At 45.6% G+C, this 26388-nt stretch overlaps 2 protein-coding genes across 6 annotated transcripts in view; both read right to left on the reverse strand.

Annotated features, from left to right (window-relative positions):
- On the reverse strand, window positions 1-18988 carry TELO2 (telomere maintenance 2). Of its 3 annotated transcripts, XM_080353619.1 has the most exons (21): window positions 18962-18988; window positions 18386-18524; window positions 16815-17092; window positions 15823-15891; window positions 15041-15188; window positions 14562-14664; window positions 13737-13805; window positions 12616-12757; window positions 11217-11353; window positions 10366-10454; window positions 9219-9329; window positions 8596-8681; window positions 8216-8307; window positions 7364-7480; window positions 7122-7193; window positions 6418-6588; window positions 5614-5705; window positions 4694-4793; window positions 4222-4286; window positions 3538-3653; window positions 1-424 (listed from the first exon to the last, which is right to left on the reverse strand). In XM_080353619.1, the coding sequence occupies exons 2-21, from the start codon at window positions 18388-18390 to the stop codon at window positions 321-323; spliced, it is 2166 nt and encodes a 721-aa protein (XP_080209745.1). In that variant the 5' UTR covers window positions 18391-18524; window positions 18962-18988; the 3' UTR covers window positions 1-320. The 3 variants fall into 3 exon arrangements, with proteins under 3 accessions (XP_080209745.1, XP_080209744.1, XP_080209743.1); XM_080353618.1 differs by lacking the exons at window positions 18386-18524; window positions 18962-18988 and adding an exon at window positions 17662-17970 and having other exon boundaries at window positions 9219-9326; XM_080353617.1 differs by lacking the exons at window positions 18386-18524; window positions 18962-18988 and adding an exon at window positions 17662-17970.
- Window positions 18628-26388, reverse strand: part of RNPS1 (RNA binding protein with serine rich domain 1) — a 10035-nt gene continuing 2274 nt past the window's right edge. For 2 of the 3 annotated variants that reach the window (XM_080353622.1, XM_080353621.1), the window contains exons 2-7: window positions 24818-24973; window positions 24315-24506; window positions 22947-23049; window positions 22020-22173; window positions 21405-21546; window positions 18628-20278 (exon numbers count right to left, since the gene is read on the reverse strand). In XM_080353622.1, coding sequence (XP_080209748.1) covers window positions 20173-20278; window positions 21405-21546; window positions 22020-22173; window positions 22947-23049; window positions 24315-24506; window positions 24818-24973 — 853 coding nt within the window. In that variant the 3' untranslated portion in view covers window positions 18628-20172. Of the gene's footprint in view, window positions 20279-21404; window positions 21547-22019; window positions 22174-22946; window positions 23050-24314; window positions 24507-24817; window positions 24974-25331; window positions 25524-26388 lie in introns of those variants that run through there. The other variant, XM_080353620.1, reaches the window with a different exon arrangement.

Consider the following 26388-nt stretch of genomic DNA (forward strand, 5'->3'; position numbering starts at 1 on the left):
ATCTTCCCTGTATTTTTAGCAGAACGCTCAAATCTGCCAAGGTTATAAATAGCCGGGGGTGGGGGCTGGGGAGGCGTGGGGAGGACGGCAGCGCTCACCTACCTTCCTGCATCTGTACACCCCGTACCGGATAGCCATAGCTCACTCAATTGGCCGCCACTACAAAGTCCAGATGTCAAGTCAGGTTCGCTGGCTCACAGCTCCGCGCCCTCCCCCTGCTTCCTCTTCTCCAGCCAGGTGACCGCTGAGGAGGCCCCAGCGGTGCCGACACATCCAGCTGGCAAGAGTGTGAGGTTAAGGTCATTTCTTTCACCCTTCAGCTAAGACGGGACAGGTTCGAGTTTCTTTTTCAGGTTCTCCATTAGTAGCAAGTTCTGCAGGGCCAGCCTCCTGCAGTCCCCGTCTGGATCTTTCTCCACCACATCTGTAAAAGAAGCAGCCACTGTTAGTTGGGAAATGGGAAAAACTGCTCTTCAGTTCACACTTCTCTGCTGTTTCACTGACCGTCACAGAACGGCACGAAAAGAAACAGCAAGTGCAACTGAGCCTGGGCTGGACATCTGCACTTGCAAGAATTACATCAGACTAGAAGGCGAAGACGTGCAAACTTGATCATCTCAAGCTGAATGAGATTAGCTGAGCCCTGACTGTCGCATGTGGTAACGCTCAGTTCATTCTTGCAGCAGAAACAAAGAGCTGGGTTGAAACACAACTGAAACCCTGACCTTGCATTCCATGGGATAACCTCTGTGATAGAATTCTTACTTGTGCCCTTGAGCTATACATCACCTTTCTACAGCTGATGTACTCGCACAAATGCAGTTTGCAGTCAGAAATCCACTTACTCAAAAGCCCAAAGTCTCCATTCAGCCAATTCCTGCAATCTAAACAGATTCTGCAGTGACACTGCCCTTCAAATGGGGGACAGAAAGAGGCAGACCCCAAGCTTCACCACATTCTCCGTTCTGACGTCAGTCTTATAATAAACTAGTAGTCCTTTCACACTTTATGCAGCATGTAACGGAGAGCATGAAGCTGCCCCTGGCAGCTGTTATTTCAGGGGCCCTTAATGGGCCTGCGAAGTAGAAACCAGGATGCACGCAGGATGTCTGAGCAGGGGGAGCCTGGAAGAGCAGCGGGTCCGCGTGAGGATATCCTGTACGCACAAGCAGTGTGCTCCGAGCCCGGCGCTGTCAGCCCAAACACATGACTCACTCCGATGGAGCGGGGCTATTTATAACCCCAGGGAGAGCTTCAGTGTGGTGTTTCCATACTCCACAGAAAGCAAAAAGGGGGAGGCTACAAGGCAGAGCAGTACAAGCTCAAAAGGTAAGAGACTGATGTTGGCGCTGCTTCTAATTGCCATGAGCGTGGACCTTGAACTCCTGCTACTGAGAGGGAGACACAGGGCACCAGAGTATCACTCGTGTCCTCACATGCAACAAACTCACCTACAACACAGCTCTGCAGCACTTGCAAGGAGTGGGGAATTCCCTCAAAGGCAGCTGCTGAGGAATCAAAGGAACTGTTTCCTAGAAATGTTGAGGTGTTCCCTCACTCCCCTGGGAAGGACTGCACTACTCCATAGTAGGTCCAGCACAGCATTAATAGCAATGATGGACAAGTACAAGGTGGATCCAGCCTCTCTCCCCAGCTGAAATGTCCCAAAGCATCCACTAAGCGGACAGGACTGTGACAGTGACTGAAGTAGTTTCCTACACCACACTGCAAACACTTTCTAATGGGGAACAGTTCTAGTTCCAGCCCAAAGGCTGAAGGGCTGGAACAGTCAGTCATATACACATGATGAACTGCAGGAAGCTGTGTGGGCTGTGATTTAATAACAAACTGGAGCAGATCTGTAAATTTCTACTAAATAGTTCATGGATAACATTTTCTAGCCAACTGTTCCTCATTGTGCTTTAACTATCACAGGAGAAATGTGTATGCTTTAAGCTGAAACCCAAAGTGGTAACTTCTGGCCATCAGGCACAGTGGCAGGCGATGTGCATGTGGGACAGCTTGTCATTTGTCCCAGCTACAGATCTACCACATGACTCCTCTTGCAAATCTTGTCTGGAAGAGTCACAAAGCGACAGCAAGTCCACTAGCTCAAAAACCACGATTCAGTCACAAAAGTCGGCCTGTAGGGACTGACTTCACCCGCTGGAGCGGCAGGGAGGAGCCTGGTGCTCCCTGTGAGAGCCACTTCACCAACAATCTTACACCTAATAGCAAAGGCGCAGCACAAGGAGCTGTTGTTCTTTCAGGAAGTAGCTCTACAAGGATGCACAGGTTTTAAATTGCACTTAAATCACATCTGACCAGATATGGAGTTGACTTGTATTCTTTAAGGTTTCTGACTGGCTTCTAGCATAACTTCCCCTTCTGCACTACACACACAACCGGGATCTAATCCTGCTCTCATTGCCACCAGGCTCTACCATGCATTTTTCATGCAAAACCAGTACGTGTAAAGAGATGGACATTACACTACCTACAGGCATTAAAAGATGCTACTAGCTCTGTCATCCTCCTCCTTCCAAAAATAACCAATTAAAAACAGATTATGTAGACCCTCATGCTGAAAATACATTTATAACATTCCTGGAAAGGCTTTACTTGGCAATAGCAGTGTTAACCGCAGAGACCAGCAGATTCCTCAGAGCACACCATGTCATGGGAAAAGTAAAGTCCTGGCCCCACAAGGCAGCTCTCTTCCTTTTAAAGAGCACAGAGCCCCACAGCCTGTGAGGATCAGAGGCCGCTGTGTCACTGCTGCTTCCTGCCTGCTCCCCGCGGGAAGCCAACTCACCAAGAGCGAGAACGCTGAAGGAACGAACCTGGGGATCGCATGGGGTCCGCTCAGAACACGGAGGAGGCTTCAGAGCTACCAAGCACACAGCGCTATTTGCTCTGGTGCTTCCAGCACCCTGCGATACCTGCGATACAAACAGCTGGTGTTGATGCAAGGTGCGCTGGGTGCACCATGTAAAGGTGTTTGCCATAAGTTGCTCTGTCCACCAGCAATAGGAAGTTAGGAGATGTGGTCATGTTTGTCTTCCTCCTATTTTTAGCACTCATGAAACCCATCTTCTGCACACATGGTGTAAACAGGCCATACAAGACTTTGCTGCTGCTGCCAGTCAAAGGCACTGCCCAGATGAGATACGTAATCTGACAATGCTTCCTGCAGCTTCATGTGGTTGGGTGCTTAAACAGAGAAACTGGGAACATCATACTACATTTTGGGGTTTATTTTGGTTGGCTTGTAAGGTGAGGACAGTCACACTTGGAAATGCCATATGCTGCTCTCAGCTTATGCTTTAGTTACCTCAGTAATACATCTATACAGCACACAGCGTGCTCTGGTATTTGCCCTAAACTTACAAGCAAGCAATAAATATGTTTAGCATGCAAATCTCTGGCGCACAACACCAGGACATGACATTACTGCTACCATCACAATTAAAGAGAAGCTGCACAAAGACTGCACCCCTAACCAGAAAGCCACTGGTGTACACCACCGCATCTTACCTCCCAGCCAGGACTGAGTCTCCAAAAGCTCTTCTGTCATGTCTTCCAGAAGGTGCTGTGCAGGGACACTGAGGAGCAGGGAGGAGATACAGGACAAGAGACCCTGGCGCACATATCTGTTGGAGAAAGAATTAACTGGGTAGAGCCTGCAGCTTCATGCTCTATCTTGATTTCTTCAAATGTTTGTGACTATGATGGCTTTTGCCATATTCCTACTGACTAGGAATGTAATTGTGCAGCAGCTGGCAGGATGCTCACAGACACAGCCCCTGCCGTGCCTTGGGGCAGACAGTCCGGCACAATTCAGAGTCCTGGACAAGCCTGAGATCCAAACAGAAATTTGATGTTTACAGCACTTTGGCTACATCTCTTAATTTCTTTCCAGGGTTGAATGCTGGAATTGAGTCTAAAGTTTTCTGACCTCCCTATCACATGGATAGTTGATTAAATTTGTCATGTATCTCCACACTAGAAGACACTAGCCAAGCTCCTATGTTGGTTTGACATTAAAGCAATGCCTTTGTTACCTATTCTTGCAATACTCAGTCACAGGAACACAAGGCTGGATGAGAACATAGAGTTAATGGACGAAGTCATTAACATCCTCAGCCAGCTGCTAGTCTTGGGCACAGACAAATCACAGCTCACAGCTGATCTTTAAAACCAGAAACAACTACAACTCACGAGTCAGTGTGGAAACGCAGAGCCCAAACGAACTCCAGCAGTGCCTTTCCCATCGCAGTAACTGCCTGCAAAACAGAATTATGACAGAAACACTAAATACCTCGACATTCACACCACCCTACAGAACTGGACCTTGAGATACACTGTTGTGAACATCAAGGTTACAATTAACTTTATTTTGCAGATGATGAAACTTAAGCAGTAAAGCGAAATGATGTCCCCAGCCTCCCACAGAAATTAAGAGTTCTTCTGCCAGAAGCAGGAAAAGATTGTGCAGGGGCGTCTGAATCCCATGTCTCCTTTCTGACCATTTTTTCTCAGCCCTTTTCACAACTCTGTAGCACACGTGACTCAAAGTTGCTGCCAGTCCAAGTGTAGCAGGCCCCAGAGCACAGCGCTGGTGCAGAAAACCCCTCGGAGCTCTCAGGCTGGAAGTCTCCTGCTCGCTGCCAGCTCCCGCAGCCTTTCTTACCACAGTGTTGACAGCCAGGTACATCAGGACTGCTAACGTGTGGACCAGTCTTCCAAGGACAAAGTGATCTTCCCCCAGGAGATCAAATGTTGTCAAAGGCCTGCAAGTGTAAGATACACAGTTGTGTAGCAGCGAGAAGGCTGATCAGCACACCTTTGGAACAGTCGGGGTGGTTATGCAGTGCGAGCTGTTCCCCACAAGCCTGAATCTGTACGGCAACAGTCATTATACAGTTATTCCCAGTTTAACACAGACTGTTGCTCCCAGACCACTAACATCCTCTACTCTAACAGCAGGTATCGTTTATTCTACCAACAGGCTTTCCCTAGAAAGAAGTGCCTGCAAACAATGGCACTGCCATACTAGAAACAAACCATTACGATCAGTATTAGAACAATTTTGATTCTCATGGAATCAATTACTCAGCCTCTCTTAGAATTAATTGACAACAAACTGTGTCCTGTGTCCCATAATGTGGCCACAAGGACCAGTCCAGGTGACAGGCCCAAACCTGATACAGAGTTAACTTGATAACAGGGTTAACTTTGGTTCAAGACTGCAGTCTGATTTCTGTGGTTCTCTGTGGACCTCCCCAGGTGGAGGGTCAGCCAAGACAACTGGTTTGGTACTGCCAAAATCATCCGCCTGCGCACCTGCCAACAGGTTATTCTTCATAATGTATCTCTGCATCTCTGCTTCTGCATGGTCTGACACACTTCTGCCCAAAAATGCTTCACAGGAGCTGTCCAGAGACCACAAATCCCTCTTGTCTACGCTTTATGCAGGAGCCAGGCAGCGGTGTGGTGTCACCAAACTCCCACACAGCTCTGGGCTTCATCCTGCTGCTCTGGGGCGAACAGAACAAGCAGAGGTTCAGGCTGGCAGCTGCCATGCCCACACCCCGAGGGGCTCACGCTCACCTGTCAAAGTGCTGAATCAACGGGAAAAAGAAGTGTCCAGCAACAGAACTGAATTCATTCGGGCTGGAAGCCAGTTCCCCTTGAGACGGACCCTGTCCAAGAGAAAAATAAAGACTAGACACAAGACACATCATCTGAATCTTGCACTTCACTGGACACTGTCAAGACCACAGATGCCCTGCAGCGATCCCACTGTCAGCCACTGCTTGCCTGTATGCCTATGGCTACTAGTTTCCAGGCTGGAAGGCTCACTTCCCACTTCTGATCCTCTCACACATCCAAATATTTCAGCACAAAATAGCTCAGTGCTGCTGGGTTAGATATAAGAAACAAGAACATGCAAGGGATAAAGGAGTTTTGGAAAGTGAGTTCTCCAGGGCGAACCAGAGGGGAGTTCTGGGAACTGTGAAACTGGCATCAATTTATCCCTTATCCCTGAAAAGCAGGGAGGCTGAGACAGTCCAGTCCAGGGACAGCTGGTCTGATGGAGGAGGCTCTGGGATCCGCGAGGTGCAGTAACAGCTCCCTGCAGCGGCCAGACAAGCTCAGAACAAGCACAGAACAGCAACAACTACCCCTCAATGCAAAGCAAGGAAATCTAGGTTTATTTTCTACTCCCTGCCAGGGGAAGACTACAGGAGTTGGCACTCTGCACCAAAGATTCAGCTAAATATGAAGATAAATTTATGTTTTAAGTTACACAGTCTTTCATTTGGATTGGGTATTTTTCTCTTTCTGGATAGAACTACAACAACCCCTGTTTTTTCTGGATCTGACATTAGTTTGTTTCCGCCCCAGTCTCACCGTAGCAAATCTCCGAGTCTTGCTTTTGATCCTCTCATCAACAATTTTCCTCCAGCCCTTGGAGCTGTCACTTCCAGGAAGAAGTTGGATACAAGGTTTTTGGACACCGGAATGCTTGGTCTTCCCATGGGATTTGGGATAGGACAGTTCCCGAGCTGCCAAAACCAATACCTAGATGAAAGATGGAAGTTCTGTTAAAAAGGGCTAATCCCTCTACTAGGAGACAACAGCAGAGTTATCTGCACCCAAACTGACAGGAACAGCAAGTCAGAAACACACGACAGGTTCAGAATGAAGAACAGCAACAACCTGGCTCTGAGGTACTGACCAAGCACCTGGTCACTTATCCCAGAGACAGAACAGTAGCTCCTTCTTCAGCCACAGTAAGTGAAATGGTGTGGGAGGAGTCAGAGGCAGATCGCTGCCTTTCAGAAAGTGGAGATATAAGACTGATGACATGTTAGGGAACAGCGGCTTCTCCTAAGCAAACGTCCTTCATACGTTTTGCATTCTGTAGGGAGGGATGGCTGTATAACTGGAGTGTAGCAGGGCTACAAACGAGAGGAATGCCAGGCACAAATGCTAATAGAAGACATTCCCATGCCTCTGCCTGCTCCTATGAGGAATAAAAGGTAACACCGTTACAGCAGCACTGGTACAACAAAGACACAAGGCAAGCGAGAAGTGAAGAGAAGAGCACTTACATCAAGAATGTCCATGCGCTGACGAAGACTGTAGTTTAGAGAGTAGAACTGGGAGGTCAAGTACTTTGCTACCTGTACAGAAAAATCAATGTGCAATGAACATAGACCCAGGTTGGAAACAGCCTTCCCATCAATCTAAAACTCTCCATTCCAGGAGAAGCTCCGCTTCCTGTCAGGTTAACAAGAAGCCTCCAAGAGAAGAGAAGAGACATGGTGTGCAAATAGGGGAAAGAAGAACTCACAGGTATTGGATCTGTGGTTAAAACAGCTACTTGAGCTCTCTGACGGAGCTCCACAAAGCCTTCAATGCAGGTCTTCTCCTCCAGATGCAATAGTATTTTTGCCAGCTCCACACTAACCTGCTCAAAAAATGAAAAAAAAGGAATCAAATCCCCGCAGGTGTTTTCCTTCTCACAGGATTTACACACCAGTTCTAACGTTTAAGCAAAGACAATTAGGGTATGGAATACAGGCAATGTGTCTGTTACTTAGGAAGGAGAGAAAACACATTAAGCTAAATGCCAACAAGACAGATTTCTCAAAACACTGAAACCCCGCCCCGTGCCGATTTCTCTGTCCACACTCACTTTGGCATCATGATGTAGGAGGAATTGTCCCTATAACTAATAAGGGGCACAGTACCACGCCCAAAGCCCATCCAGCTTAGTAACAGGTCTGATGAGCAGCAGCAGGTTGCACATTGTTTACCAGACTACACCCCTGCAATTGCTCTGTGGAATTCGTGGTTGCTCTGTAAACTGCATTTCAAATGTTGATTTCTGCCTGGCAGAAAGCACGGCGCTTCCTCATGCTTCTGGCAAGCTTGACTCACAATGCATTTCATCTTCAGTGCTGCAGATGCTCAATGCCATACTGCTGCCAGCACCTTTGCCTGCTTCTTTGTTTCTTTGTGTTCTGCAGCCCCACCTCCAAACCAACTATTGCCTTCTATTTCCCTTCCCAAGCTGAAAGCTTTAAATGCAGGTCCCCCTTAGCCTGGCCTCCTGTTCTGGTGGCACGTTTAGTCTCCTCACAAGGGCAAAGGCACAATCCCGTATTACAGCCCACTGTTAACTTAGCTCACACTACTTCACCTCTCTTGTTGCTGCTAGATTCTTTCGAACCAAGCTCTCAAGGGCCTTGACTGTAGCTTCCCATTTGTCCATGTCTTCAGATCCTGTCAGGACTGAATGCAATCAAAAGACAAACAATAGCTGTTCACAAAATGGTTGTGCTTGGTTATACACCCCCAACTTTCTTCTGCCGCTAGTTTGTCCTGTTATAGGCAGATATCACTGATCCAGCACACAACTGGCATCAAGAACTAAACTGAAGTTACTCAGAAACACTTGAGCCCCGATTACTGGAATCCTACAGCTTCTTTAAATTAGCTCTGAAAAAAATAAACCTACATCAAGATCACCCACCCAAAATCAGTAAGAAAAAGATAAAGACTCAGCCTCAAATGTCCTACCTTCAATACAGTCTCGGATATACACAGGAGCCTTAGTCTTTAGTTCTCTATCTTCTGACATGTCGTAAGGGATGAGGTCATCATCACTGTACAAGAAATAAAGGCAGGAGTTACTCTGTGGGGTACAGATGTTCTTCCTCTCCCCAGCCATCCACACAAAAGTGAAAAGAACAGCACATAGATTATTGTAACATCTTCACCCTTGCACTGTCCACAAGTGCTGCTGCAGCCTGGCCTGAAAGGGCTCCTGAGGAAATTACTCTGCAGCTCATTGCAAAAGTGGTTTTGTGACCAGGAACCAGGTGACCGAGAGACATGAAGCTGATTCTTGGGATTTCTTTATATATTGGTAAAGTGACAGAACAAGGCAGGTCCACTGTTAAAATGGGGAGGTATATCCATAAGTCAAATGGACTAAATGCTTTCATTAGATCACTGACTAACCTACTTGCATGCAATTTCCTACACAAAGTCCGACTCTGCTGCGTGCCACTCAGCTGAACAAGGTCAGAAAGCACAAGATTTCCCAAGAAATGCAGCTACCCATAGCTCCCTTCTCCTGACATCTGCTCTTAAGAACCTGCCATTTATTTTCCATTTCCTACCAGTTTCTTGCCTCATACCTGTCAAGCTCAGCATCTGACTCCTCCTGTCGCGTTACAGGGGCCGCTGTATGTGATTTCTTGTCACTTTCCAATACCAACGGCAGTGCAGCATCTGCTTTCTCATTCCTGCTGTGAGCAACAACAAGGATTAAAATCAATAAAGCAACAGTCCTTACCCACTAGCAAGAAACTACCCAGGCCATCAACCCTTGCTGCCTAAGCAGAACAGCAGGTAATTATTTCTGCTGCAGCTTCCCACCAAGCTTGGCCTACACAAGGAACAAAGTCCTGGGAAGAGAATGGGGTGAGGGCAGAAGAGACGCAGAATCTCTTAACAGAAAAGCAATGGGTAACAAAACCTAAGCTGGTTAATTTGCTGTGTTCCCCCACACTAACTTGCACCTAGGACTGCAAAGTAAAGACTCATCTGTGATAACTGGACCACAATGGCCTTTCCCACGTTTGAAGCTGTGAACAAAACCAAACAAATGAAGAAGAAACATCTTTAATGATTAATAGTGGGACAAATTCAATAACGGATAATTTTTTTTGTGCCCTTGTGCCTACTTCTGTGGACTCTGGAATTGTCCTTTCATCTCTCTGCGTCTCAAATGCTGTCTCAAACAGCTGTCTACACTGACTGTGCCCCTAAAATGGGAGCAATAAACCTTCTGTATTTCACTGGAGTGCTGGACAGCTTCATTTGCTAATAATATGAAAAGCTTCCTTCATCCGCTGATAAAACTAAGTGCTTCAAAGAACCTCTGCAGATGCTACAGAAGTCAAGAGCACCAAAGAACCAGCCTTTAGACTGACAGGTATGCTGGATTTTTGTCAGGGACTAATGGGCTGTGGGCATATGGCCCAAATGCCAGATTTCCCCGATGTGAAGAGAAAAGGCCTGTTTGATTCTACCCAGGGACACACAAGACCCTGGGAGCACGGTTTTACCGCGTGCAGCTATCAAACAAGCAATTTAATACATACTGCTATTTGAATTATGAATTTAACATCACTACACTGCATTGTAAGAGTAAAGTGCATTATAATGCGTAAGAATATATAAGACCACTTGAATACTGTATGCAGTTCTAGTGTGTAACTCAAAAAAAGTACAGAGAAGGGCAAAAAGATGGTATGGAGATGAATAGTAGCAATATCTTACTCATCATCTGGAAGGCTGGGGACAATACAGAATGGTGGAGTCTGCACCAGAAGGGACTTCAGTTCTCTTGCTTCATCATCTTCCTCATACTAGACATTCAGAATAACAGTTACTCAACTCTATTTGATAGCAAATCTGCCCAGCATTCAAAATCTGACCCTTCTGCTGTGTGCAAGAGACTGAATCACAAGCAGATGAACCCACACAAATCCATGATCCATGTGTTTCAACTGCTGTGTTGCCAGCAGTAATGTAAATGCTGTAAAGTGACCTGCGCCATATGTAATCTTTGTCTCTATATTTAATAGTAGCACCTGATCCAACCTTGTCTGAATGTTATTTACAGTCTTTAAAACATCTAATAAATGGCAATGTGACATGAGGGATGATGCAGTTTTAAAGAATCAATGTGATTTAATCGCATAATTCTTACAATCTTTACTGGAAACAGCAGAGCATAATCCTCATGTCCAGCTGGAAAATCTCAACTCAGAGCAGCTCTTTGCGGGACTGAAAGTTCACAGTGGTTTAGGTTTGAAGTTCCCTCTCAACTTCCACGGGCCAGATTCTGATTCCCTTGTGCAATATGATAGTCCTCTAGTAGTCCTTCGTTATCACCAGTTTACCCTCAACTTTGTCAGCAGGTTACACTTAAGGTCACTCTCAGCCAGCTGGCTAATTTCTGTACAATTGCTTTTTTATAAACAGATGTCTTCTCTGAAAGTGTTGCTGCCTCTCCTTATTTCCCGACAAGTGTTAGAACTTGCTATAATGCCCTGGATCACCTGGTTTAAAGCTTTTATTTCCTGTAAGCCCTGTAAACTAGACATAAATTTCATTATAACCTTCACCTGAAACTTCAGGACGGGCCCATCAGTGTTTATTTTTGAACTAATGCTCTCTGCCACGATCATCCCCAGACGCCGTATTTGTGGCAGGCTGCTGTCCAAGTGGCATTTCACACCCTCCATCATGCTTGTGAGAAGCTCTGAAACAAACCAAACCATCAGTACATGAAATAATGACACAGACAAATACCCATCTTCATGCTGGTTCCCTGAGAGGGCATCTTTAGCCATTCACCACTCAATAATGGGTAGAAAAACTGGAAGGGCTCATGCAACTGTGACTCCTCTTTCTGCAGTGGCAGTATTGCTCTTCAGCACCAACAAAACCACACTTTTTCATGGGGTACTAAGTCAACAAAACATTACAATATATTCTAAATTTAGAATATTTCAGTTTTCACTGAAACAAAAAAGGATGGTAAGTAGATCTTAAGTGGCTTTGAAGAGCTCTAAAAACAAGCTGAAGTGAAACGTCATGTTTTGAGGAAGCTACAAATTCTGACCGAGAAAACAGTCATGGAGGGAGAAATTTCCCTCAGCACCTGGGCCAGCTGAAAGGGGCAGTAACACTGGTATTTCTCAGCCCAGAGAATGACGGCTGCCAGCTTCACCAGGCAGGCTTACTGCATTCCACTGACCTCCTTCAGCTCAGAAAAGCTTATCTTGGCAATGGCTGTCACACAAAAAAGAGATTATAAAACTACAGTACTGTTAGTAAATAACAGGTCACTGAATCACCTAAACAAGTAATTCTATAATAGAATGAAACTGACAGACAGGTCTTGTCAGTTAACCTTCTTGCCCCTCAGAGCCACACACACACAGAAGTAACTCTAGACATTGGAGAGAATATTTTTCTTATTGCAACAGAAACAGAAATTTTAGACCAGGACCCCACTATATGAATGCAAAATAGGATGCCCTTACCAGTAACTTGCTATCGCTACTCATCTAGTACTGAGGGGAGCAGAATGATGCAGAGGAACTCGTATTGGATAGTCAGAGTCCAACCAAACAGCTGTTTATCCTGGGTGTACTTGCCCCTGTCCCCTCTGGAGCCTCATTCGTGCTCCAACTGTGAGCCTATAAATTGCAAATCACACCATTCCTCTAACCAGTCCCAGAGGCAATCCTGGTTTTCCGGTGACAAAACTTAAGGACTCCCAAACCACTGTTCAGGTAAGAACCTTAGTTCAAAGATATGCTTCTCCAATTTTATAATTTAAAGCTATGCACTTGGAATTGTACCACACCAGTGCTAAAGAGGATCCCAGGAGGCTACACCGTTTTTGCCAAGATGAAATGGAAACATTTTGTCCACAGATCAAAACAAGATGTTTTTCTACTCACAGTGTGACCTCCTGTTAAACAAATTTATCTCCCGCTTCTCCCACCACCTCACCTTGTCTGCAGCTCTCGATTTCGGGCTCCTTCAGGTGGGAGAGGCAGATGAGGATGGCCTTGCTAATATACTGCTGCTGCTCTGGCGGAGAGTGTTTCACAGCGCTGCTGCTGCCCCAGGTCTCCAACAGTTCTTGCAGCACCTGAATCAGAGAACTCAAGTTGGTTTGAAATTGATCTTTTCTTTTTGAAATGTACTTTGATACAGCATGTTGTATATTCTGATGGCTCTTTGGTCTCCATGCTTCCCAGTGCACTCTACACTCCCTACAAACGAAGATAACTTTGTATTTCAGGGCCCAAAACGTACTGTGTTTGACCAGTTGAGAACTCCACACCACCTTTGTTTAATATACTGCTAAAGATATTTTTTTACTTAAAAGTGATAAATATGTTTATTTCTCATTAATAAATATTATATAGAAAGCAATACATATTATTGTCAAAAAGCAATATGCTATTATATGGTTTTATATATTTGGGGTCATATTGGATATAGCTGCCAGTACTTCCAGATAATTTTAGAGCATCTAACCAGTGCAAAAAAACCCAAAAAACAAAGAAACAAAAGCAAAAGAACCACCCCACAAAAACAAACAAATAAACAAACAAACCAAAACAAACCAACACCACGACAAAGCGGTAGATAGTTCCAGAGATACAAATTCCATCACACTTGGACAAGGACAATATCTGCATCCCCACTGAGGAGAAGGTAGGTGAGAGAGATTCCAAAGCATCAACCATTTGGCACACAGACAGTTTCCAACCAACGTCATCACCTGCTGCCATCTGCCCAGCCACACAAACAGGGGCCAACAGAGGAAGCTGAGAGGGATGGAGGACACAGGACATCTGTTGGAATCTAAGCCTCATTAATTTTGCTACTTGGAAGACAATTTAGCAATTAAATATGAAAAACTAATGCAAGCAGCACCGAAGTCTTTGATTTGTATATCATCATTTACCTGTGATACGCTAGGGCTTCCCTCACTCTCAGAAACCTTAACAAAAGTGTCTCAGAGAAGTACCAAAACTGCGCACCCCACAGACACACACACACACTCACACAGTAGCATTTTTTTGATCAGCTATGTCACCAACAGCGTTACTTAACCGTACCTTGATCAGTAAGGGACGCCGAAGGCCATCCAGGGCCAGGTAGCCAAGGAGGTTCTGCAGTACTGCAGTCTGCAATGAAAACCATGAGTCCTGCTTTAGCTGGGCACAAAGTGGTCACCCAATGACAAGAGTGTATTTTTACTACATTAAGCTTTTCATTTTGACAACATTCAGAGACACAAAATTAAGCAAATTTTAAAAAACCCAACCAAACACACAAGCATTTGCTGATGAAATACATGGAAACCAGGACAGGAATACAGTACAGTGTTTTTATCATCAAAACCAGATCAGCGCAGTCTCAGGCAAACATGGAACACAAAGAGAACATCCCTCACAAGACCACCACAAGCCACAGAACACTTCCTAACACCTTGTGACAAACTTAAATGCACAGGGGAAAAAAAATCCCCAGCCCTTGTCTCATCTCTTCAATCTAATTCTTATCCCTGAGGGTGGGTCATGGCTTCTTCAGCCTCTTCTCTCAGATTCTAAATTAACTAGATGTCCCCAGCTCCCCAGAACACTGACATTTTGTGCAGCTGACCACTTGGTCCCAGAAAAAGAGTACAGTAATTCTGCTAATTGCCAAGAGAGAACATGAATCCCATGATTTCAAAGCAACAATTTACCACTCCCTGTTCATCACGTTGAGTTAAGGGGATGTAAGTGAAAAGCTGCACAGCTCAGGTACGTGTGGAGAGACTTAAGGCTGATTTCAGAATACAGAGTTAAATCTTGCAAAGGCTTGGAGTTCAGCTAAAAAACACACTGGTCCTTGGAAAAGAGGAGCTCCCACACCGCTGTTCAACGCAGAGGCCTTACCGTGTGGCAATACTGCAAGAGCAGCAGCTTCTGTGTCACCACAAACTGAGCTTTCTTGTTTTTCACAACCAGGTTCCCCAGCAACCTAGACAAGACATCTGCCCTAGCAAGACAGGTCAATAGCAAAATATTAGGAATCTGTGTAATTACTGTCATGCTGCTACTAATCATAGGAAATTCTACAAGCAGGTATTTGTAACAAAGTCTCTGAAACAACTCTAAACTTTAGGAATGAGTCAGTAATTGCAAAGAATGTTTTCACTCATTTTTTTCACATGCCACAACACAGATCTCTAAGGAATGGTGCAGGTTCTACCTGAGAGGAAACAACCAGCTACTCCGTCCCTAGAGCCTCTCAGGAAACGGCACTGTAAGCAACTGCCTACGCACACAGGCACACATCAGAAACCAACTCTGCAAGTACTTGTGAAAAACCTCCAGCCTTTCCTCTGGAGGAGGGAGGAAAGCAGAGCTCTTACCCAGGGGTTCTCTGCACAAAGCCAAGGACCACGGCTTCCATCCAGCGGTCTGGCACACATTCAACCAGTCGCCAGCATATTCTTTGCCAGATACAGTCTGACTTGGTGAGACCCATCAGGCGGGGTACCAAAACACCCAGAATTTCTTCTGAAGTTGAAAACAGGTAAATACATCAGAACTAGTGCAATCGTACTCAAGGTCAGCCTGCAAATTTCAAGATCCTTACAAGATGAAGAAATATGATGTACAGCTTGCAGTTCTTAGTTGTTCCTGTGGTAAGAACTAAGGAACTTGCAAGTATTCCTCATCACAGTAAACAGATAGAAAATCTCTCCTTCCCCAGCCCTGTAACTACTTGTGAATTCAGTGGCTTCAAGGTTCTAAGTGAAGCCAGACTGAAGGTGCCTCACATGAGAGGGTTATTACTCAAGGGCAGTGATTTATACTGGTATTTACAAGGCACTTTCAGGCCACTGGATGAAAAGCACTAGAAAAATATTTAATAGATATGCCCCAAATGGCAGGATGAGCAGGCTAATAACCTCATCAGTTTTTGAGAGAACAGCTCACATTCACACGAGCTGACAGAAAAGCATTGGTATCTGTTGGATACGTAGTTGAGTAGCCTCAGAAAGCAGCGAGCAGCTCACAAAACCCCCAAAGTATTAACTCATCAGTCTCCCACTCCCTCTGTTGATCATCATCATCACAGTCATCCTTCCATACTAATACAGTAAACCCAACTTTCCCTGGCCCCAAAATGGTACTGTAAAACACTCACTTTGTCTCCCATGAACACACACCTTCCCGAGGACATGAGAAACAAAAGAGATTGAGCAATCCAAGCCACCTGGGAGAAAACAGACACAAGCTTAACAAGAGCATCACCAGCATCCTCCAAACAACCTTCAGAAGGAGCAGCATACACTTCCATAAGTACCAAAGCCTGAAAACACAGATTAACTTTTTCTCTTCCAACACCATCTCTTCTTCCCTCCACCACATGTCTTCAGGCACAAAGCAGCACCCAGCATTATTTATACACAATGATGAGAGTCAAGAGACTGAAGTAGTTCAGTCCCACTTTAATACAATGGTAATAAAGCCACTGGTTCATTCAGTACCATTTAAATCTTCCATACAATTACTTCAGCACAGACTAAGTGACCACAATTCAGCTCTGCGAACAGAAGATGCTATTTAACAGCTTCCAGTGGGATTTCAAAATCATAGAACCATTTCAGTTGGAAGACACCATCAGGATCAAATCCAACTATAACCTAACCTAACCCCAGCACTAAACCATGTCCGTAAGAACCTTGTCTAAACGCCTTTTAAACCCCTCCGAAGATGGTGACTCCACCACTTCCGTGGGCAGCCCGTTCCAATGCCTGACAACCCCTTCCATGAAGAATTTTCTCCGAATATCCAATCTAAACCTCCCCTTGTGCAACTTGAGGCCATTTCCTCTTGTCCTATCACTTGTTACTTGGGAGAAGAGACCAACAGCCTCCATATTACAACCTCCTTTCAGGTAGTTGTAAGGAGTGAGGTCTCCCCTCAGCCTCCTTTTCTCAATGCTACTAAAATGCTTCAGGCATCTTTCTCATTCCTGGTATTCTGTGCTTTTAAGCACAACAAACTTCAGCATGAAGACTGAACGTGAGGCTCTGTAATGCCCATTTTCTGTATTTTAAGCACCAGCCAAGGCGGTCCACACATAAATCACTTTGTCAGAAGAGCTGTCTCAATAGCACAGTCCTGCACTCTTACCTCTGAGAGAATCAGAGATCTTCTGCAGCACCTGGATGATCGCACCACCCAAGAGAGGAAAGTAGTTCTGCGGGAAGAACACTGGTGGGTTTTTCCCCTGGAGTTTGTTGCTCACGTGATCAGGCAAACACACGACCTTGTTGAGCAGGGCCTCCTGCAGCTCGGGCGAGCCAGCCTGTGCCTGCTGCTGGCACGCGTCCCACAGCAGCGCCGAGAGCCGCCCCTCCTGCAGGAACTGCTCCAGCACCTCGGCAGCCTCGCTCGGGTGAAAGCTGGGACTGGAAGAGAGTAACTGCAATAAGCCCCTGCCCCTTTTCACTGCTGAAAAGAGATGTGCACGCTATTTCTTCTGTTGAGCTCTCATCACTATAACACCGCTGCTCAATCACATGGAATTTTAACCAGAATCAAAGCAATTTTAATTTATTTGTATCTCTACAGTTTGCTCAGCTCAAAAAGTTCCGGATATTCAACAGGTGCACCTGAAGAGACTCGCGACCTCTGTGGGGGCCCCGGCGCTGTGTGCGTGCTGTGTGTGCGCCGTGTGTGCGCACTGCGTGTGCGCTGTGTGTGCGTGCGCTGTGTATGCGCTGTGTATGCGCTGCGTGTGTGTGTGCGCGCTGCGTGTGCGCTGCGTGTGCGCTGCGTGCGCGCTGCGGAACCGCGGGGGCAGCGCGGGGCTCCCCCTGACCCCGCCCCCCCGCAGGGCACGGCCGCCCCGCGCTCCCGGACGAGCTCTGAGGAGAACGCGCCCCTGTCAGCTCTCGGGCCGCCGCGCCGGGTGACACCCGCCCCGCCCCCGCCCTCCTCCCGCCGGGGAGCAGCCCCGGAGCCCGGCCGCACTGACCCCGGGGACGTGAGGGCTTCCAGCAACACGCAGAGCCCGAGGCCGGGCGGCCCCTCCAGGAAGCAGCGCTGCCACTCGCCCTCGGGCCGCGCCGCGCGGGGCGCCCGGGCCAGGCTGCGCAGGAGGGCGCCGAAGAGCGTCCGCTCCCTCTCGCCGAGGGCGGCCGAGCCCCCCGCCGCCGCCAGGGCGGCCCGCAGCGCGCCCAGCGCCTCCGCGGCCCCCGCCGCGCCCCACTCCAGCGCCGCCACGGCCTCCCGCAGCGCTGGCTCCAGCCCCGCCGCCGCCGCCGCCATGGCGCTGAGGGGCGCGAGGCCCGACCCGCTTCCGCCCGCCCGCGGCAGCAGCCAATCAGCAGCGCCTACAGGCGTGACGTTCTAGAAAAGCACCGCCCACGCCAGTCTTAAAGAGACAGGTGCCCTCGGCGGGGTGTGGGGGTTACAAACCACCCCGGGGCCACTTGAGCACCCGGAAAACGGGGCGTGTCGGGCAGAAACAACTCCCGTTATGCAAGTGCAGTGAGATGAAGCACTGGGGCACTCCTTCCGTGCTCCCAACACTCCTGCCACGTGGGAAAAGATCCTCTTTGCAGCCACCAGTCACCGCTGACAGCCCGGTGCACCCACCACTCCTTGGTACCTGGAACATCGCCAGAGCAGGATGGTACAAACTGCACAATCTAAAGAGTTCTAAGCACAGATAAGTGGTAGAAAGCACCTGAAATTACCTCATCCTAAGTATGGCCAGAGTGAAAATGTACTGACTGAAGTCAAGGATCTCATGACCCTGCAGTGATCCCAGAGTGAGGACCCCGAGCTCTCCTGGATCACAGCATCTCCCCTGTGCTGGAACATCCTTCGGACATACTACAACAAACAAACATCACGTAACTGTGGGCAAGGACAGATTTCTCGAGTCTCAACAAATTGCGCCCTGAGAAATGCAAATGCAGTAAAGCGAGTAATTTATTTAACTCGAGAGGAAAATTCTGGCCATAGGTACATACATATGCACAAAGCTATAAGGTTAGTGTGTGCAGATCCATTCAAATATTCATGAACTAATGCACACAAGTACTTGTGTGTTTACAGATCTGTATGTAGGCTTTTAATCATATACCTGTGTGTGTCTATATGTGATTTAACCCCTCTTTTGTAAGTAGAGTGTAACCCTTGACAGCATCGAATCTGCAATTAAGTCACTGTTATAATCACAACAAATCCATTGAATTGCTTTAAATCATTTTGCTAACCAGCTGTTGATTGAGCGTTATTAGAAATAATATATGGAACTTGTGACCTACCTTAATAAATCCTAAATTGCTGCTAAATCAAAACAGTATTAACACGTCGTTCTGTGCCACAGGGTGAGTCCCCTGGCGGCTCTGGCTCTGCCGCCCCTGCCGTGGGATGGGGCAGTGCTGGTTTTACTGTAAAAGTGCCCAGAAAAGGCAGCTGCCCCCTCACCGCTTCTGCGCAGAGCAAGGGAGCGAGGCAGCCAGTTATTCTCAACCCTACTGCTTTATTCAATAGTCGCTCATCCTACACAAGTACAAACACAACATGGCCCAAAAGGCTACAAAGTTATACAAAACAAAACAAAAAAAATCTTTATAGTATTGACTGTACAACAGGTGGTAAATTCTTTGCCTTTCCCTATGTGAACCCCAGTTACTCCAGCCAGCATCACGGTCTGGAGTCTCCCTCTGTGCCTTGCAGTTTCCAGGGGGGTGATGCTCAGTCGCTAATTTGAGATTTCAAAAGCAGAAGCACTTACAGCATTTCAATGGGAGGTTGTGTAGGAAGTTTTTACCAAAACCGATTAAGAAAAGGTGAAAGAAATCATTTACAGGGGCAGCTACAAACCAGTTGTTAAGATTTCCAGCTTCTTTTCTAAAGTATCACATTCACTGCGCTGGAACATTGTTTCTGTGGTGATCGCCTGGTATATGCATTACAGAAGAGCTTAATCTGCAGAAAGAGCTTACGCTGCAGAAAGTGATTATCTGTTCGGGAATTGCAATAAAGCGACAACTCGGTATTTAAGTCGCTGGCAGATCTGGACTTCAGCTGCTATGAAAAAACCTGTGCTGGCACCTAAAGATCAAGTTAAATGTCTCCCTGTCTTACAATACAGGGTTTCTGAAATAGCTCAAGATTTACATGCTCATCTGTACAGCGTGCTAAGCGTTTAGAAATCACCAAGTGGCAGCCTGCTAACGGGAGAAAGAGAGGCTGTAACATCTGTCCTTCTATTTAACTGGAAAAGATGTTTTTGCAGCCTCTAAAATCAAAGCCATTTTTAAATAATTTCAATTCAATGCCAGGAAACTTGAAGCCCCACAGCAAAGACTATCTACTGGCCAGGAAATGTTGCTCTCTCCTCTTAGGTTGCCTTCACTGCCAGGATTCTCTCTCTCACTCCTCCTCACCCAGACCCATTATGAAAAAAGGTACAATATTTAGTCTGATGGGATTTAAGTTAAAAAATAAAAAGCTGTCCAGTCTTTTTGCTTTATCGTGAGGAGTTTGAGCTGGAGCGGCTGCGATGGCGCCTTCGTCCAGGAGATCTGGATCTTGACCGCCGGCGAACAGGGGATCTGCGCCTCGGAGACCGAGACCTGACGGAGGAGAAAGCTTGCATTAGGAGACAAGAGCAACACAAAGTTGAAAGAATGACAAATATCCCAAGAACAGACAAGAATCTTGTCTTCTTCCTCAAGCAAAACAAGCTTGAGTTCATTCTACATCACACCCTCCTTCACCTGAAAGGTCAGCTTCGACTCCTGAAATACAGCAATATTCAGGGAAAGGATTTATATAAACCCTTTCAAACCACAGGGACATTTCTTAGAGGAAGTCTAACTCTAAAGAAATCGTTAAGCTTCAAGCTCTTCAGTACTACAATCAATCTGTACAGCCTCCAGTATGACACTGAAGTTCCAGGCAGAGAATATTAACAGAGCCTGAAAGGGACAGTAGAAGTTAGACTAGGGAAGAAAACAAACAACAGGGAGGGAACTGCCAAATGTAGCATTTGCCAGACCTCAATGAAAAGCATGTTTAAAGAAGGACCAACAGCCAGTGGATCTTTTGTCATGTTACCTAGTTCTCATTTTTAAACCTGGAGTTCATACGCTGTTCAGCAATCAAGTGGTTCAAACACGAGCCACTTTTTACTAGTGACAAGAGTCTAAGCAGATTTCCAAGACAGAGGAGCCCATCTAGATGACGAGGAAGACTCCAAAAGATTATCTGAGCACGTTCAGGCAGCCCCAAGTCACACAACAGGCACGTGCCTGTCAGGTCACATCTTGGGTTCAGTGTACTCTGCTCACCTGATACAGGACAGCTTTTTGATCGTGTGCCCATTCACACAAGTAAGGGAGGGAGGTGCAAGGGCTTCAAAAAAGCAAGCGGCTGGAGCAGGCTGCGCAAAGCATTGTGCCAGCCAGAAGTCCATTCCCACTTCACCTCAAAGCGTTTATGTGGAAGGGACTCCAGGGATCAGGCTCGAAAGCATCTGGCACTTCCCACAGATGCCATCCAGGGTGTAGACCAGAGCCGGTCGCCCTGGTGCTAAGGAGTTAAGAAGCACAATCCAAGCTCAACTGATGCCCAAAAGGCGTTACTGTCATTTGGAGGGAAGAGTCAAGTCGAACAGGAATAAATTGTCCCCATGCCGAGTCTTTCAGTGCTAACATGTTAGTACACTGAGAAGGAAATACAAATTGTCACAGCTCTCACCTTCTCCTCATACGAGGGGGTGACCTGCGCCACATGGGCGGTGGCGGCAGCATCCTCCTGGGTGGGCTAAAGCGTCTGGGAGGTGGCCGAGGTCGTGGTGCCAGCACAGCTGTGGCAGTGATCTCCTGACCATCAATCTGGCCTTTTTAGGATATCACAGAAACAGGAAGAAGTAAGTATTTTCCAACACTAACATCTACACGTCATGTTACTGCAACTCAGAGCTTTGTCACAATGAATTTAAGCATGAAGCAGCTTACAGTCCTATTTACACCACCCGCTCAGGGACTATTTTGACAAAGTCCACACACATACAAAACTTCTTTAATCTAATATCCCATCAAAGTGCAATTAAGATGTTAACCAGGAAAGATTTTCATAGAAATTTAAAGAATTGTATTAGTTTGCTTTGAAAAACACATGATTTTTAATAGTTCTGTGATGTTTTGGACCTGAACCACACAAAAGCCAAAGTCAGTTTGGCTGAAAACAGACACTATTGCTGACCAGTTCCCCAAAGGCTTCCTCATCACCTCTAACTCACTTTTAAACCAAACTCATCTGCTTCAAAGATTTTTAAAAGCATCCAGCCTCCTTGCAGCATTTGATACCTACCTCCATCCATGTGTTTCAGGGCTTTCTCAGCATCATCTGGGTTCTCAAACTCCACATAAGCATAACCTTTAGAGAGGTGTGGATTTAGCCTGTCAACTGGCATGTCAATCATTTTAATCTTTCCGTAAGTGGAAAAAATTTCCATGATATGATCCTGCAGAGAAAGAGTAAGTCTTAAGGACATGGACACTTACTGACCAGGCCTGGCTGGCACAGAGCAGTAAATCCACAGCACTAGAGTAGCTTTAAATCAGTGTCACCATCAGGAAGAGACATATTTCCTTGGCCAGATGTGGAACGGATTACCACTGCTTTGTTGTCTATTCAGTTCCTCCTTAGATTGTTCCAAACCTTCAGTTCTAGCTGCATTACTGCTGCATGCATGCTGCAAGGCTACAAAAACACTAGTGTGAAAATCCTCTTGGAGAGCTGAAAAGGGACCTTATACCCTCAGCTAAAAACCCTTAAGGTACAACTGTTAATATATTTTTAAAAACTTTTTTTCAGCACCCTAAACCTTTTACCTCTGAAGACCTTTAAACTACATTCTAGCAAAGATAACTCAAGCCAGTCCAACTCTCTTCAGATCCTTTATCAAGAACCTCCAGATATCCTTACTCCCTCCAAGGTCATTTCAGGTATTGTCCCAGCCTAGTCCTAGTAAGGCGGGACACCAGGTCTGGAATACTGACAAAGCAGACAGACCTCTAAAGCACTATACAGTCTCAAAAGCCTGCACTGCATTTGACAGTAAAACCATACCAAAATTTTCCTGACTAATCAATTTGGACACAAAGCACAAATTTCAAACAGCAATACCTTGGCAGCACTCTAGCAAAACACAAGTTTTGAGAACTTTAAAAGAGCCACTGACATGTCCTCACTGAAGATACACAAGTTTGATATTGCAGGGGAGCAGGCCCTTACCTTGGTCACGTTTCTAGTGAGCCTTCCAACATGTACTTTTGTAGGTCTGGGTGACGGGCTCCGCCTCTTCCGCTCCTTTTCATCTCTCTTGGGTGGCTTGGACCTCATTTTGACAACAGAAAACGTTTACAGTTTGCAGGGAGCACACAAGACGAAACCAAGAAGCCAGTCAGTACCACATAATGAAAAAGTAACATTTTTCTTGGGAGGACATCTTTTTTCTGAAGAAGTTATAGGTTAGGGCATGTTGGTGTGGTGGTGGTGGGGTGTTCCACTTAGAAACACCTCAGGATTTGCATTTGCCTTGTCTGCTTTTGCTTTAGAACTTTCTGGAATGAGAGCCTTTTCCTGTGAATGTTCAACGTTACTGTAACTGGGGTAACAAACGCAGAATTTACCAAAAATTTCTATAGAGTTCTTGGACACAGCTAAAGAATTTCCCAGGTGTCAAAAAATATTCTTTGCTTCAACAATTAAAGTGGCAAAATGAGGACATAAACCCCAAAGCATACTATAACCAGGCAAATTAATGGATCCAATGATTCGTGTTTCTATATCTTCTGTTTACTACAGAGGTCCAGAAATATCATGGTTAAAAAAATAAAATAAAATAAAGTAGCTGCATATCACAATTTATTTGTAGGGGGTTTTGTGTGTTTTGGTTTGTTTTCTGATTTTTGTTTGTTCAGGGTTTTTTTTAACCTGGAATGTAATTTTAATCTGTAAAACATTCAGTATGCAGAAAGTTGATATTTGTGCTGCTTCTTAATTTTATCCATAAATCAAAGGATATACTAAAAAACCCCAACACACTGGTTTATAATACTTCAGTAGATTTTATCAGCCTTCAGCAACTTACTTACCTACAGAATTATCCAAAGGAAGAATTGCATGGACATCAACATAGTTTGATTCCTACCTTTACAGAAAAATGCTTTCTTTGCCTCCATTTTGGGTTTCGTTTGTTTTGTTTTTAATACATAAGAATATACATTTACACCATTTTCAGCCCTGTTTTTTTCTGTTAGTCTTGGCTGTAATTTACAGGAACCAAAGAGCTTTACTCTCATCTAGTGCTTATATATGCCTATACTATTGGGGAAATATTGACTAAAACTGAATCTACAAAATATAGTATGTAGAAAAACCCCACTCTTTAAAACGAGGTTTTCAATCTCATTTTTTACAGGGCACGTGTTTTGATTGTAAGCAAAAGGAGCACACTCATTCTAACAAAATTCAGATCTCTAAGTTACGGAAAAAGAAAATGGTCCCCAGAAAAAAAAAATCTACTCCAACCATGATCTTGTGTTCCACACAGAAATTAAGTTGCCATCTGGTAATTCCTAGAAGGCAAGCAAAACTCACTTGGAGCGGGAGCGTCTCCTGTTGTCATGTCTCCGTCGAGAGGGACTTGGAGATCCAGAGGAGCTGCTAGAACTGGAACTGCGTGAGGTGCTGGAGCTCCCAGAGCGGCTTGAAGCAGAAGAGGAGCTGGAGCCACTGCTAGAACCAGTGCTGGAACTGGACCCTGAACTGGAAGTTGAGCTGGAACGGGACCTGTCGGGAGGATGTGGGGGGTCGGAATAAAAATGAGTGGAGTGCCCAGAAAAAGAATGACTGAAAAACTTCAAATAATTCCAAAGAGAGCGACTGCTAGAACAATGAAAACTGATGATCCACATCTAACTAGACAGGCAAAGGAAATTCATACCTAAAAAAATAAACTCTGCAGTTTTGTCTAACTTACATGTGACTAACATAGTGCAAGCTTTCCACAAGTCCATGACATGGGGAACAAAATGTACCAGAAATCAAGCTGGTCGTTTCTGTAAACACTGTAGTTTGTTACTACCTGTAAAAGTAACTACCTGGTACTGCTGCTCCCACTGGAAGCACTGCGTCTTTTGCGTGTCTTATCTCGACCACGATCCTTGTCACCCGATTCCTTAGTGGATGCTTTGTCCTTGGACCGGTCCTTTGATTTCTCTTCAGATCTATCCTTGCGCTTGGTTGGTGAGGGAGCCCTTCAAGAACAAATTGCATGAGACATTGTTTAATAGAGAAAAACACACACAACAGAAAACCCACACCCCAACAAAGAACAGAACAGCAACACAAAACATGGAATTTCAAATGTAACTCAAGATCACCATAATTGCAGAGTTAAAGCACTAGGCAAGTTTGGACTTTTTAGGAAAAGGAAAGTATTTTACATTACAGAGCAGTTTTGAAGAAGACAGCTATAGCATACATAAATTCTCACATAGAGAAATTCACGCAGAAACAGGGACATTTTCAATTCCTCACCCTCACTGGGAGAGCCCTACTACCCTGTAATACCCCCAGTTTGTTAAGCCTAGAAAATTTGGACAGAATGATTACCTAGTGCTGGATTTTTTATTATTTTCTTTGAGTCCTAGCAAACTCTTCTTTTTCAATCCTGATAACTCCATTTCCCCTTCGGAGGCGTCCAAAGCAGCACCGAATGGGCCTCACTTATCTCAAATCTCACTTCTAACTCCTCGATTCTCAGAACCGATACCTAATCGAGTGCAATAAACTCCAAAGAACAGCCTAGTGACAAGACAAAAGGGTTTAGAAACAAGAAATTAACAGACAGGCATAAAACAACAAACTCGCTTTGCAACAATGGCAGCAAACTGGGCATCAAATGACTCGTACACAGAAATTCAGCCATACACACTGTTAGATGGCTGCACACAGCCAACCTCGATGCCAGCCTGCACTGGCACCATGTGCCTCATGTAAAAGTCTGCGTCTGTGTTTAAAGCATCATTTTGACATTCACAGAAGTACAAAAGATCTTAGTTATCCAAGCAGACAGCAGACATCCATTTTCTCTGCAAGATGCCCATGCAGCTCATGCCTCCTGACAAGCCTTGTCTCCAGAGGAGCAAGCACTGGTTTTCTCCAATTTGTGCTACAGAACATCTATTTGTCAGGAAGAAAGGGTTGCTGAGAACAAAACTCCACACTGAATTATGGTTGCTTTCAGCCTTGACAAGCTGCTTTCAAAGCTCTGTCAGTCTTGAAAAGACCAGATTAAAGGGCCCAGTTTGCTGCACTGCTGCAACAGCAGATTCTACTTTAACTTCTTAGCAGAAAGTCTAAACTGGATTCTGACCTCATCTAGCCCAAATTAGTTCCCTCTTTACTCTAGATCCAAAAGGAGATAAATTTAACACTGAAATACTGGCCATTAGCTGAACTCCAGATGTTGCCCATGAGAGGGCTGCATCCATCACATATTCTGCAATGTCTAAACACACTGTTGCATTTTGACTACTCCACATGGATTAACATCCGCATTACAAAGCTGCTTCCAACATGTGTTTCAATAACTACTACAAGAGTGAGGCAGATTTGATTTGCTGTAACACCCATCATCTCTCTACGAATGAAACATTCAGGAAATGAA

This window comes from Nesoenas mayeri, assembly GCF_963082525.1.
Source record: "Nesoenas mayeri genome assembly, chromosome: 15".
Classification (NCBI taxonomy): Eukaryota; Metazoa; Chordata; class Aves; order Columbiformes; family Columbidae; genus Nesoenas; species Nesoenas mayeri.